Source organism: Panthera tigris, chromosome C1, assembly GCF_018350195.1.
Source record: "Panthera tigris isolate Pti1 chromosome C1, P.tigris_Pti1_mat1.1, whole genome shotgun sequence".
In the NCBI taxonomy this organism is placed as follows: domain Eukaryota; kingdom Metazoa; phylum Chordata; class Mammalia; order Carnivora; family Felidae; genus Panthera; species Panthera tigris.
Genome location: NC_056667.1, coordinates 188,483,532 through 188,499,003, shown reverse-complemented (window position 1 = coordinate 188,499,003; position 15,472 = coordinate 188,483,532). Strand labels below are relative to the sequence as shown.

The 15,472-nt window shown below is 39.4% G+C and overlaps 1 protein-coding gene and 1 non-coding gene across 2 annotated transcripts; both read right to left on the bottom strand.

Moving 5' to 3' along the window:
- Positions 1–203: 203 nt before the first annotated feature.
- LOC122241678 lies at positions 204–306 on the bottom strand. Its single transcript, XR_006221916.1, has one exon. It is a non-coding gene; the product is annotated as a U6 spliceosomal RNA (small nuclear RNA).
- Positions 307–2,973: 2,667 nt separating this feature from the next.
- LOC102952840 (protein PET117 homolog, mitochondrial-like) lies at positions 2,974–3,219 on the bottom strand. Its single transcript, XM_007089961.2, has one exon. The coding sequence runs from the start codon at positions 3,217–3,219 to the stop codon at positions 2,974–2,976; it is 246 nt and encodes an 81-aa protein (XP_007090023.2).
- Between the last annotated feature and the right edge of the window lie 12,253 nt (positions 3,220–15,472).

The window sequence follows — 15,472 nt, the reverse complement described above, 5'->3', positions numbered from 1 at the left end:
AGGCTAAAGGAAGAGGAATGAATAAAGGGCAAATAATGAGGGGGCTGAGCTGGTCTCTCTCTCTCTCTCTCTCTCTCTCTTTCTCTCTCTTTTTGTGGAAAAAAAATCACAATGTCAATATTGGATGCCACATATTGTGCTTTGACTCATACAGTTTCCTTGGGATTAACCAATGGAGTGTCCTATGACCTCTGGGAACTGTGGAAAATATGGAATGCTTCAGAGATATGCATGTCATCCTTGTGCAAGGGCCACGCGAATCTCCTCTGTATCATTTTATTTCCAGTATGGGCTGCCAAAGCAAGCACAAGCTTGTCTCTTCTCGGCGATAAACATAACTTTTCAGGAAGCCCTAACCAAAACAGTGTGCTTACGCTGGGCAGCCTGCTTCCATATGGCCACCCCATAGACGCAGAGAAGTCTGTGGCACTGAGTCATTTTAATCAAGCCTAATGTTGCCCTTCGTAAAATGGGGTTCTGTTAGTAATGAATGGAGAATGGTTATTGGATAGGCAACTACCAATGGTCATCTTCTGTGATCGATATTTCCTTGTGACTTCATCAAGAATACGCACCAATGTAGGTGTGTATTTTGAATCAGGGAAAAACATTAAATGCATATTCTGGCACACAGCTGAACACCAGCTTCGACCTTACTCATTTTCTTGCTATTTCTTGAATCTTCAGCTTCCATTTCCAGGAATTCTCCATTTAATCCTTCCAAGTGGAGTACTTATTAGCTGCCTTATTGGTACTTAACCATACTACCCTAGTATGATGGTGGCAGAGTTCACGGTTTGAGCAGCTGAATTTTGCAGAATCTGTGTAGAAGAGCAGTCAAGGGCTAAGGATTCACACAGAACTGAGTTAAATTCAAGCTTCACTTCCTATAATCTGTGGACTTTTATGTAAGTCCCTTAACTTCTCAAGGCCTTGGTTTTCTCATCTGATAAGTGAGGACAATAAAAACACCTTCTTCAGGGGGCCCTGGGTGACTCAGTCCATTAAGTGTCCGGGTTTAGATCGGGTCATGATATCACGGTTCATGGGTTCAAGCCCCACATCAGGCTCTGTGCTGACAGCTCAGAGCCTGGAGCCTGCTTTAGATTCTGTGCCTCCCTCTCTCTCTGCCCCTCCCCTGCTCATGCTCTTTGTGTGTCTCTCTCTCAAAAATAAATAAACATTTAAAGAAATAATAAAAATGCCTTCTTCAGAGGGATTCTATGAAGAGGAAACAAGTCAATACACATAAAAGACCTAGTGGAATATCTGACCCATGGCAAGTGTTTGACCAATGTTAACTATTATTACTATTGCTATTAATCAAGTTGTCCTGGATTCAAATCATGAATCTGCCATTTTCTTGCGCAAGTTACTAAAAACATTTGATCCTCAGTTTCATCATGTGGAAGATGGTTACTGGGTAATGTTAGAGATGGTAAGTATGAAAATTACCTGTTAAACTACTAAATAGTAGGAATGCTAAATGCTACTAGTTGCCTGTCAATATCTATTCCCCATTCCCCTTCTTCCTTCCTGTTGGGATTTCACTTTGTTCAAGATGGTGATATGTCCTATTAAAATTATTCCCTTTCCTAACTCCCTTGCAGCTAGAGGATGACAAAGTTCTGGCCATGTAATATAAATGGATTTCCCTGAAGAGAACTTTATATCTTGAATAAAAAGGCAAAACCTTATTTTGTAAAAGCTCTCTCCTCCCCTATTGATTGCATGCCTGGAGGTGCTGCAGCCGTATTGAAAATGGGGGGACCAGGACTACAAACTAATGATGACGGAGCAGGAAGATAGACTTAAGGTCATTTATTGCATCACTGAGGCCTTGTACCAGATTTAGATTGCCCAACTCCAGGTGTATTATATAAGGAGAAAAAAAACTTTGTGGTGTAAGACAATATTTCTTGGGTTTTATTTTATGTGCAAACAATCAAATGGGGACATAGCTTTTTGCCATGTGGAAATCATATTAATAATCATTACCACCACCACCATCACCATCATCATCTCTATCAATGACATGGCCCCAGGATATCTAATCTGTGTTCTGTTTTTACGAGCAGAGCAAAGGGTTTGACCATGGTCCTAGGGAAGAAACTTAGTCTACAGGAAGCATTGATCAAGACTCCAGGGAACTGAAGACCTTGGAGGGAACTGGAGAAATTCTTTTCTTTTCTTTTCTTTTTTTTTTTTGAGAGGTTGACAATAGTTTTTATTAGCACAAATGTGTCTATGCTTTATATAAATCTCTCATTAGCCAACTAAACTAACCATAAAAATAATAATTATCTTTTTATTTAGGTCCATTTTACATTCATGTTTTGTTCACAGGTTAGAAGAACAAACCTTCGCATAGGAACTGACAAATCAAGGGAATTAAGAAGCTCCTTACTGGCTGGTATCCATTTTTGGCACTTGTCACAGAAGTAGGACAGCTGCTCCTCCATGCAAGACATATCTCCTTCATCACTGTTGAGGGAATCCCCACTCTGATCATGAGATAAGTCCACTGATACCTTGTCTTCTGATTCAACTCTCAGGGCAGTCTCCCCCTCCACCTCTCCCTCCTCCAGCCCTCCTGAGGTAGATGTTCTCGTGGCTTTATCATCGTGACGGCTCATCAAACTACTTAGGTGGATATTACTATCCATACCTTCCTCTCTTAGGCTCTCAAGCGCTTTTCACGAACAATCCTAAACTCTGGATACCAGGCTTAAAGGGGCTTCTACCAAGATCACACAGGCAGACACTCTTCAGAAGAGTGACCACTTCTTTACTCAGATAGAAGGGACTTCTAAAGCAATTGTTTAGAATATATGATCCAGTGTCATTGTCTTTGGTCAAGTTTGAAAGGGCAGTAACCACGAAAAGGTTGAATACCTCACAAAGCTATTCTCCATCCACACTCACACACTCACACTTGACAATGTCCCATCAGTATTTGACATCCATTTCAAGTCATGTTTTTTGAGATCCTTTTGCCACTATCATCTTTTCTGTTTCTGCTTCAAGTTGCTCAGTCAAAATAATCTGTTCTCCCAAGAGACTTATGTTTTCTTTTTTCCAATTTTGCCTCTCAATGTCTCTGATCACTCCACCATGAAGCCTCTGCAGGTCCTGCTGCTGCCTCAGATGCACCCAGGCCACGGTGGCCGCCATCAGCACCACCGATAGGCCTAGCACCACCTTCAGGCTCCTAGACATCCCCGCACCGGCCACCATGACCTCCCACTACCTGCCTGGGGCCCCAGAGCCACAGCTGAATGCTACTCAGAGGCTGCCAGAACTGGAGAAATCCTAACTGCTTCCGGGACTTGGGGCAAGGACCAGACAATTGTCAGATCAATCTATAGAATCCTGAGGAGACTGCTAACCCAGGAAAGCTCTGTGCATGCACTGAATCCCACTGAATCTCTCTGAGTCTATAGTCTGGAGATCTATGAGTTTATTACCCACTAATTGCCTACAGACTCCTGGGTGACATTATAAATATCTGGGATGGAGGTAAAGAGAAACCAATGTTAGGTGAAGGGTAATATTGCAAAAGTTATTTTGTAGATAATGGTAACCACCAATAATTAGAGATGAATGAGGAGTAACTACCTTCCACACAACCTCTTCACCAGTTTATGTTGAAAGTAATCTCTGACCAAATTTGGCCACACATAAAGATGCATATTAAACATTTATTAAGAAGCAGGCACAAAACACTTATGTAACATATAAGCTGGTAGTTTGCTATAGTAGATATCAGACCACCAGTGGACTGAGGACTGAGTCAATGGCTAGACAAATTTTTTCTAGAAAACACCTCTGGAGGCTAGTTAGAAGACTAGTTGATTAGAAGACTGGTTGATGACTCCTAGGGAGTGAATTTTTGGTTAGGGCAAATGACCACCCTTACAATGTAACTTAATCTAATTGACATATACATATACTTCCTATAAAGTATAGTAGGGAGTTTAAATTACAGACCCCCTATTAAGTAGCCCATATAGTTAATAAATAGCAAAATTAGAACTAGATCTTGTGTCCTCTGACCCCCAAACTTGAAAGTTTTATCGCTATAGTATCTCAACATGGCAATAATCCTACCAACAGTCCAAACTTGTTGCCTTAAGAGGTAACCTTCTCAGGGATACTTGGGTGGCTCAGTTAAGTGACTGGCTCTTGATTTCAGCTCAGATCATGATCTCACAGTCCTGAGATCAAGCCCTGTGTCAGGCTCTTCACTGAGTGTGGAGCCTGCTTGGGACCCTCTCTCTTTGCCCCTCCCCCACTCATTCTCTCTTTCTCTCTCTCTCTCTCTCTCTTTCAAAATTAATAAGCATTAAAAAAGAGGTAATATCTAAATCAACCAATTAATATCAAAAGATTCCCCACTTAAAGTGAAAATAACAAATTTAGTTGCTGATATTAATCCTGGAACAACATGTAAATGGGTATGGCAGGATTACGAAACAGAGCATAAAATTATGAAAGTTTGGACTTATAATGAAAAGTCAAATGTAAAATAACAAATAGCTGGTTATTAGAAAATTAAGAGAAGACATGATAAATGTCGAATGAGAACTTCAAAGCAAACCTCGTTTGCTAAAATCTCGCTTCGATTTTGACCCTGCAATGTTTGTATTTTGCATGGCCTACTCTGATTTTATAAGCCTTTATGTTCATCTTTTTGATCATTTCTTTTGCTGTTAGTAAGCATCCACTTCACGATTTTGAATCTATTTTTATACAGGAAAATTATTTATGGAACAACAAAGATTTTGCACGTGTGATCTCTGGTTTGTAGTGGTATTTCTTATACTTTCAAAGTAGCTAAGACAGATTCTGCTATGGAAATTCAGTGGTCATCTGAAGAAATAAAGAGCATCTACACTTATGATTCCTGGGCTACTTCAGAAGTCTAGGCTCACTGTTCCACTCACACAGAGAAGAAGCCTTCTGATTCCCACACTTGCTTTCTGGCTTTATGTAAATGTGTTTACTGTTCTTTGGCTGCTCTTCTGAAGGAAAACTGTTCTCAACTGTGCTCTTTTGTTTATTCAATTGTTGTAGAAGTGAAGACTGGAGATTGCCAATACAACAGATCGAGAAGATCTCATTTTACGGGAGAGTGTGGTTCAGTAAGAACGCACACTGATTGAAGCCAAAATTATGATGAAATTGTTAGATGTCTTGAGGGAGTGATGAGGGATGAGTAGAATTAATTTCCACCTAGATATATTGGTACTTCCCACCCCCCCCCAAAACAATGGTACATTGATAATTCACACTTTATCTTTGAAACGATAGTTTTTTAACCTCCTTCTTAGAAATGACAACATAAAAGCTCTTATAAAAGGCTTAGTTAGACGCTAAATGTTAAGTCAGTTCTTAATGATAATCCACTGAAGTCTTTACTGCTTGATCTTCTGGGAATTAAAAATCACTGGGCCTTCCTTGAGACTCTCCACTGGGAATAGCATATGGTTCCTATATTCTGTGTAATTAAACTTCCTGGAAAGGAGGAGGCTGGGAAAGTGTAGATCACAGAGTCTGATAGATTAGATTAAACAAAATAACAAAAACAAAAACAACGAATACATAAATGGGTTAAATAGTTAAGTGGTGATCCATCTGAGTATTAGCCCTTCCTCTATTAAACCTGGTATCAAAGGATGAATGCCATGATAAGAAGTTCAAAAGCACCCTCAGCTTGAAACAGCTTTGGAAAAACCAAGCTGGTTTAACTGATATAATTATTGTGGATTCATTGAAGTCTGAACGGCAAAGTATTTAAAGCACTGTCAGGAAACATTAAATCTCCCTCCTGAGACTAGGATTGAAAAAAGGTAGGACAGCTCATTTTTTACATGAAAGCAGGATTGGACCTGATTAGTATTTGAAATATTTCTTTCCCAATTTTGGGCAGCATTAGATTTTGGCTAGTGAAATATAAATGAACATCAATTGTACATGACAACTGCTGATCCAAACCACTTAAAATTCCCCGAATGTCCTTTTCTCTCTTAGACTGGCTGCCAGAGCCTCATCATCAAAGCCAGCAGAGCCGACTAAAGGCGGCTCTGTGGTGGGGGCCTTCCTAAGCTGTGAAGGGTTAGAAAGATAGCTGTTTGTTTTGTGCGGACATGAATCGCTATCAGGGCCATTACAACAGTTTAAGCTAGGTCACACAACTCCAAGTCAGTCTGAATTTTGCTCCGAGTCCAGGGAGCTCAGAGACTGGTTGCTTTTTGTTCCAGTGGAAATCAAATCCGCTTGGTCACAACTTCCTCCTGCTTTCGGATGTGACCGAAGAGTTGAAGAGAAGCATGTAAGCACTATATGCCATGTTAAAGCCACAATAATACAGATTTTGCCCGGTAAATATGTTTGCTCGTGATGTGGAAACTGGAGGAAGATAAGGATATTAACTATCCTTCGGTTGTCCTTGGAGGAAAATTTAATCATAGTTAGTCCTTGGCCATCATAATGGGTTCATGGAAGCATCTTTCCAGGCCAAAATAAATAGCTCATTATACAAAAATGAAGTCAAGAGATAAGGTTGATTTGGCTCTTTGGAATCGAGGTCCTTATCTTTCCATTAGTCTGGTTTAAAAATATGGTAACCGGGTTCACCAAAGACTCCAAGCTCTCTCCAACACTCTCCTCCCCCCATTCAGATTCCATTTCAAGATCTTATCTAAAAGATCTATTAGAGCAAAGAGCCCACTAATTAAGCAACTAACCCCAAGACTATGCTGTTAGCCTGGGGGGACTTGTTTTATTCCATTAATTTGAGAGCTGCTACTTTATCTCCAGTGGTAATTGTGTGTTCAGTCTCTCTCTACCCACTTCTGTGGGAGGAAATACCACAATTTACTCTAATTTGAACTCAATTTTATACCAGAGTTTGAGACCAGTTAGCCCCACATTTTTCTTTGTTAGCGATTCTTGAAGAAGCATCCTCTATTGTGTTTCGGAAGATTACTCCATCTTTATCTGTTACCCATGCAAATGTTCTGTGTTTAGCTAACACTGTAGCTGATAGAACCAAATGCTTAGCAGATTTTGGATTGATTCTGCTCTCCACAGCCCAGTTTGCTCTTTGCTATATGAATTGAGCACGAAAGGTCACAGTGAATCAATCCTGGCCTGGGTTTGCAAAAATGTGAATAGAAGGTAGTCGGTCATGGTAGCTCCCTTTTGTGAGAAGGTTATTAAAGTTCACTGGAAAACAATTTCCCCAATCTCACATTTATAATTGAATACTGCTGTTGCGAGGTTTCAATGAGATGAAGTATGTGAAAGTGCTTTGTAAACTCTGTAAAATAAAAAGTCTGAAAGAAGAGCTTCATAGCTGTTAACTGTGGTTCATGCTGAAGAATAGGATTATGGGGGAAATGTCACTGTCTCATTTATATACTTCTCTAATGTTCGAATCCCTAATGTTGAAAGCTATAAACGTGTATAACTTACAGAACCAGCGAACTCTATAAATCTTGTCTTTTTAGAGGGTTTCCCACAAAGAATGTAAAAAGTCCATCTTTTGCCATTAAAATTCACCGGGTCCTGGGTTTCAAATAACTTAAACAGGGGTAATCATCAACAGTTTCTTGAATATCACATATGTAATCAAGAATAGGAAAAATGAAGCTAGAAGTTTCTCAAATCATAACATATCCTGTAGGTATAATTTGAAAATTGCTTTTTAGGAATTTTAAAATATTTTATTTTGCCTTGAGCTGTGGGTAAAAACAACACAACCATGAATATTCAGGGGAAGGTATTTATGAATGGAACATGAGGCCATTACAGGTCACCAAGTAAATTGTCCTGCGTGTGATTCCGTGTAAATAAGATGGGGACAAATATAGAAACTGAAACCTTACACTCCAGGGAGCCTAAGGGGGTCCCTTTGTGAAGGAGGCAAATGCCCCACCTTTCATCTCTTCTTTAAGAAGTCACCGCTCTGCTGTTCTATCTTCTTCTGTATTCTCATTCTGGGCTCCAGATACCCAGGCCTTCTTTGTACTTCAGAGTTAGAAGATCCAGGTTCCAAGTCTAGCTGTGCCATTTATTGCTGCTTAAGGCTGGGTGCATGATTTAAGCTTCTTGAGCCTCCTCTGTTGAATTGAGGTTGGTAAGGATCAAATGAGATTGGTACCAAAAGCAACCCAGATAGCGCATATCCACGAACAAATGTTAAGACGGAATTTTATTTATTTGCTTTCCATACTACCTTGTCCTTGTCAGCATGTATGCAACTGAAGTTCCACTGCCTCAGGACCTTGTTTTCAGTAGTTAATCTAATAAAGTAAACTCTCCTCAAGTGTTAGGAGGTGCTAATGAGTGAACTTAGTACCCTTCTCAGGTAATATATTTACATTTGGAAGGAACTAAAAGGAGCTTTTCCTATTTACGTATGGGAAGGGGAGGTGGTGAGAAATGTGTCTGCGGCTCAGTGCCTTCCCCATGTGCCAGACACTTTGATGGGAGCTCCATATTCATGGCTTTTAAAATCCACGCATCAAACCTATGAGGTGTGTATGGATGCAAGATTTCGTAACAAGCACTGGCTATGTGTAAGTGGACCAATTCATTAGGGAAAATTTAAGGTTATAATGTGATCACAGCAGGAACAGGCATCATGATTTGAAACTTGCATCTTAGGAAAAGAGCTGTTGCTTGCAGTTCAACTGCATTATTTAGTGCTCCGTTTATCTTAATGACGATGGGTAATCAGGATTATAAGGATGTGTATGCAACCCAAGGCTGATGATAGTTCTGGAGGGGATAAGAAAAGGAAAGGACTTTCTCTCTCTCTCTCTCTCTCTCTCTCTCTCTCTCTCTCTCTCTCTCTTTCTCTCTCTCTCTCTCTCAGTAAAAAGTCAAAAAAAAAAAAAAACAATACAGTGATACAATGAACCTCCCCACATAGCAGATCCAATATAGATTCAGTGTTTATTCAGATTTCCTTCACTTGTTTCGTCCAGCTCTTCCTTTCTATTCTGAAATATATTAAAGCAAATTAATGACTTTGTGTTATTTCAGCATGACAAACAGTGATGAAACATGATAATTTTTCTGTAAAGAAGTACTTTCCTTCATTGAACATGGCTGATTATTCTGAAATATAGTTCATATAGGAAAATTAGTCTCAATGCTTAATTTTTTCCCTTTAATTGCCAATTGTCAGGGTGAAGTATTATATACTGATCACCTCCAATGATGACTAAGGAGGTTTTGTTTGTGTGCGTTTGTGTGTTTTTTGTTTTTTGTTTTGTTTTGCTTTGCTTTGATTGTCCCTTCTTTGTTTGAGTGCCATAATGGACTCACGAGTTTTTTGTATATTCAGTGTTGTAGAAGATGTTGTGAGTGCCCTTCTTATATTACTTCAACACTCACCATTCCTGGAAATGAAGATGGCAAGCATCTGAGAGTTTTATCTCAGCTTACGCACAGGGCAGGTGGGAAGTGCCAGAGAACCGACATGCTAGGAGTACCTCTCAGTGGTATAGGAGGACAAGTCTGAGGTGTGTTCCACACTGTTTCCCAGGAGTCCCAGCAGAATTGAGCCCTCATTGCCCTCCAGGATAATCTGCTTATTAACATACCTTGCATTGTCTTTTAACTCTTCCCTGTCTTGCTTTCCTACTCTGTGATCCCTCCCCCCTAAAATCATCCCTCTTGAGGCATATGCACTCAAATCCTTGCATCTGCTTCTGGGGCCACGCAGCCTAAGAAAGTTGCTACTAAGAGTAGCCAGAGGGAACAGACATTCAGAATGGGATAGTGATGGGATAGGTATGATAACGCCATTACTGAAAAGTAGGGCAATGATTATCTTTAGCATGGCATATCATAGATTTCATTATATTCACCTAATCATTAGATTTCTCCTATAATGGTTTGAGAGGGAGAATGTGTGGATGGAACGAGATGTACTGCTTCTGCAATAGCGCTAATACTTGAAAGATATGGAGCACGGGAAATTATGAAGATTGGGAAATTAGTTGGCTGTTGTTAACATCCACAGGAAGAAAGAAAATAAAAGAGGTCAACAACATATCAACTCAAGATGGCAGCTAAACTCATGGTGGGCATAACATAACCTATCAACTTGTTGAATCACTATGCTGTGCACCTGAAACTAATGTAACTTTGTGTCAACTATATTTCAACAACAACAAAAATCTATCAACCCAGGGCATAGTATGAAAACCAGGATGCCTCAGTACAGTGTTTAGAGATCCTCATCTCCTATTTTCAGAAGGCTATACTAATAAACCCAAGACTTAAATGTAAGAGTAGTGGAACTTCAAAGAGGCTGAATTCACAGCTCAAGTATCTCCTACACTAAAATCAAGTCCCTGATACCTAGGATGAGAATTTCTGAGTGGATGTGCTTGTGCACTGTCAACCCCCAGAATCCTCTGATCCCTGGACCAGCAGGGGTGACACTCTCCCCTTGGCTAGAAGAGCAATCTTCTAATACTTCTGAAGATTATACAAAATCCTTACTGAGATGGATGACCTCAAGTTGTATTTGCCTCCCTAAGATCTCTGCCCCTTCCCAATTTCCTTCATTGCTTCTATACCTGTGTTGTTCAACCCACTAGCCACTGTCCACGTGCAACTATAAATCAATTAAAATGAAATGAAATCAATAATTCTTTTTTAGCTGCACTAGCCATATTTCAAATACTCAATAACTACATGTGGCTAGTGGCCACCATGTTGGACAGTGAAGATTATATATTTCTATCATCAGAGGAAGGTCTGTTGGACAGAACTTATCTAGAACAGGAATTGGCAAAGTTTTTTTTAAAGGGTTAGATAATAAATATTTTAGGCTTTTGAGGCCATATGGTTCCTGTTTCTACTATTCAACCCTGCCACCATAGCATGAAAGCAGCCATAGACAACAGACAAATAAATGAGTGTGATTGAGTTCCTTAATTTTACAACAGTGTTAGATGTCCAGCCCATGGGCCCTAGTTTGTCAGCCCCTAGTCTATAATAAAACCTAGGGTCAGGTCTTAGTGTAGTACAAGTAGGAAGCACTGTCCATGCAATGGAAAGAAAAAGAATTGTTCACCAAAGGGCTTGTATATACTAACATGTTTCACAACAACATGTCTGAGAATGTAACTTGAGGTTGCTCACAGAGGATGAATATAAGTTTTGATAGGGAATAGTATATTGATATGAGTGCTGGCAAGACTTAGCATTCTGGCAAGGACTTCTGGAGCCAAGCCTACTATACTGCAGGAAATGCGACGTAACTCTCAAGCCTCCCATTTTCTGGAGGCCTCTAGTAAATGAAGTAGAGATGCCAGAACTGTCTTGGCAGAGTATTAAGGAAGGGGTCAAAAGAATCAGAGATGTGAACATGTTTGAATGGATTTATTGCGTAATATAAAAAGAAAAAGACCCCAGGTGTCTGTGATTTTTCAGAGGGCCCAGAAGCTATTCCTTAACTAAAGCAATAAGGAAAGAGAGAACTAATGGCGATTATCATTTGTGGGCCAGGGGTGGAATGGAAGGTTGTTATAGACCAGGGCTACTTAGCATCAATGGGTATGATGAGCTTCTGGCATACTAGAGGCCAAGTGGCAGCATTTAACCATCAGAAGCAAGGTGAATGTAATTTCTATAATGGGGGTACAGATGGAATGACAATAAGGAGACCATGACCCACAGGAATTTGTGAAGATGTCTAATAGACCATGGTATTCCTAGGGGCAGGAAAGTTGACCCGATGATGATGGTGTTGCTTGACATATACAACCAAAAAAATCAGTAGTGGGAGAGCAGAAAGCTGATGTCAAGCACTGTGTTGGAAAATCACAATTCCTTATACTGTTCTCAGAACCAGAGTCAATTGAAGGGGAAGCTATTTCCTTTGGAGGAAATGTGCTGTGATGTCACAAGAAATACGTGCAGTAGCTATTTTCCCAATCCATCTCCAAAGCACTTAGGGTCCTTTGTCAGATAATCATACAGTTGGTGAAAGCAGATCTTTCAAGGGCTGTTGGGTACTGGATCATAGGTGATACTGATAAAGGGAATCAAAATGGCTGTAGAGCTTATGGAAGCTATATGATAAATGGAGTCCTGTCCCATCAATATAATGGTTCTGTAGACCACCCTACAATGATTTTCTCAGCCCTAAATGCATCATTAGAATGTGTTTACTTAGAACAGAACCCTCACATTTATTACTTGATCATAGGCTTATAATTGGGGAAGTTAGTGGAAATATGGTAGATAGAATAATGGCCCTTCAAAGATGTCCATGTCCTATTCTTGGAACCTATATGTTAGGTTACATGGAAAAGGGTAATTAGGTTGCAAATGGAACTAAGGCTGCTGATCAGAGGACCTTGAGCTGGGGAGATTATTCTGGATTATTTGGGAGGCACAGTGTAATCACAAGAGTCCTTATAAATGGAAGAGGTAGACAGAAGAGGAAGTCAGAGGCAGAGAGAAATTTGAAGATGCTATGATGCTGGTTTGGAAAGTGGAAGAAGGGATTGCAAGCCAGTGTATGCAGGAAGCTTCTAGAAACTGGAAAAGTCAAGGAAACAGTCTTCTCTGGATGTTTTAGAATGAACACAGTTCTTTCAATATCTTGATTTTATCTCAGTGAGACCTGTTTTGGACTTTGGACTTTCAGAACTATAAGATAGTAAGGTTTTGTTGTTTTAAGCATTAAATTTGTGGTAATTCGTTACAGCAGCAATAGAAAACAAATATAGGAAGCTGTTAAGTCTGCACCACTATTCTCCACCCCTGCAAGGAATTAAAATTAGAGCAATAACACATCCTGGATGAATGGCAGAGATGAATGGCACTCTCAAAGACAAACAGCATGCTAAGGTGGTACATACTATTCTCCTTTAATTCCTTGTACAGTCCCTGAAAAAGCAGATGGATCATGGCAGAGGATGGTGAACTACCATAAATTCCGACAAGTGGGAGCCCCAATTGCAGCTGCTATGCTGAATGCGGCATCTTTACTTAAAAAGATAAAAATAGCCTCTGGCACCTGATCTGCAGCTACCGAGCTGGTGATTGTGTTCTTTTCAACCTCCATCAGGAAGGAGGATCAAAAGAAGTTCAAATTCACCTGGGGTTGAGAGGAGTACAGAGTCATTTACAGTTATGCCCTAGGGGTACGATACCCTCCAAATCTTGATAGTCTTGATATTCCAAAGCACATGATGTTGATCCAACATATTAATGATATCGTGTTAACCAGACCTGTTGAGCAGGAAATAGCAAGTACTCCGATTGTTTTAAAACAGATTTGCACAACAAGATGAGAGAGATATCTTATGAAGATTCAAAGACCTCTCACACTGGTGATGTTTCTGGGGGTCTAGTGTTTGAAGTGTACAAAGACACTCCCTCCAATATAAAAGATAAGTTATTGCACTTAAGCCTCCTACCATGAAGAAAGAGATACATTTTAGAATTATTTCCTTGTTTTAATTTTTTCATACAGAAAAAAATATAAATCTTAAATGTACAACTTGATCTTATATATATATGTATACATATGTATGTATATGTATATATGTGTGTGTGTATAGAGAGAGAGAGAGCACAAGAGAGCGAGCATGAGAGAGAACAAGCATGAGAGAGACAGAGAGGTATTTTTTTTTATTTTTTTTTAACGTTTATTTATTTTTGAGACAGAGAGAGACAGAGCATGAACGGGGGAGGGTCAGAGAGAGAGGGAGACACAGAATCCGAAACAGGCTCCAGGCTCTGAGCTGTCAGCACGGATCCTGATGCGGGGCTCAAACTCACAGACTGTGAGATCATGACCTCAGCCGAAGTCAGATGCTCAACCGACTGAGTCACTCAGGCGCCCCTACAGAGAGGTATCTTAAGTACTCATGACTCAGATCAAGATATGGCCCAAATCAAGAATATTCCTATTGTCCCAGAATGTTTTCTTTTGCCATATTATATATATATATATATATATATATATATATATATATATATATATATATATATAAATTTTAAATGTTTATTTTTGAGAAAGAGAGAGAGGGAGAGACAGAGCACGAGGTGGGGGGGGGGGGGTGGGGAGGAGCAGAGAGAGACGGAGATGGAGAATCTGAAGCAGACTCCAGGCTCTGAGTTGTCAGCACAGAACCCCACTCTGGGCTGAAACTCACAAGCTATGAGATCATGACCTGAGCAGAAGTCAGACGCTTAACCAACTGAGCCACCCAGGAGCCCTTCTTTTGCCAGTTCCAGTCAATACTCCCCTCAGAGGTAATGATTATTTTGACTTCTATCACCATAGATTAACTTGGCCTCTTTGTGACTTCATTTAAATGGAATCATAGTGTATATACTTTCGTGTTTGGCTTATTCTGCTTAACAGGTTGCCTTTGAAATTTAACTGTGTTGCTTTATGTTTCAGTAATTGGTTCTTTTTTCTTGTGGCCTAGTACTTCATTGTATGGATACACCAAAACATGCTTATCTATTCTTTTATTGATGAATGTTTACGTTGTTTCCACTTTGGGTATATTATGAATGAAGCTTTTATGAACATTAAGACTTCTTGGATAAGTCTTTTTGTGGATATATACCCTCATTTATTTTGGGCATATAACTAAAAATAAAATTGTTAGTCACAAGGAGAGTATATTTTTAACTCTCTTAAAAACTGTCAAAATTTTTCCAACATGGTTGTACCACTTTATATCTCCACTAACAACATATGAGAGTTCCAGTTGCTCTACATCCTTGTCCACACTTGGTTTTGGCAGTCTTTTAAAAATGTCAGCCATTCTTGTGTTTGTGGAATAGCATCACACTGTAGTCCTAATTTTCAGTTCCCTCCTGATGATGATGTTGGCTATCTTTTCATAATATTATTGGCCACCCAGATATCTTCTTTTGCAAAGTGCCTTGTAAGTGTTTTGTCTACTGTTTTTGTTGGATATTTGTCTTTTTCTTATTGATTTATAGTTCTTTATATATTCTTAATATGAATCCTTTGTTAAATATATGCACTGCAAATATTTTCTTATAGCCTTGGGCTGCCATTTTTTACTTTCTTCAATACTTCTTTTGATTAGAAGTTTTTAGTTTTGATGAAGTCCAATTATTATTTTTTTTATAGTTAGTGCTTTTTGAATTCTGTGCAAGAAATCTTCACCCTAACTAAGGTCACAATGCTATTTTCATGTTTTCCTCTAGAAACTTTAAACCTTAAGCCCTCCCACTTAGGTCTATTATCCATCCCGAGTTAATGTATATGTGTAATGTGAGCTAGCAGCAAGGTTCACTTTGTCTGCATAGAGATAGAAAGTTAATACAGCATCACTTATCAAAAAGATCTTTCTTTTCTCATTGAAAGGCATTGGGATCATTACTAAAAATCAAATAATTGAATACATGTGGGTCCACTTCTGAACTTCCTATTCTGTTCCATTGA

What these genes read in the sequence shown, in the direction of transcription:
- LOC102952840 (XM_007089961.2), bottom strand. Translation starts at nt 3,219, where the DNA reads ATGTCTAGGAGCCTGAAGGTGGTGCTAGGCCTATCGGTGGTGCTGATG.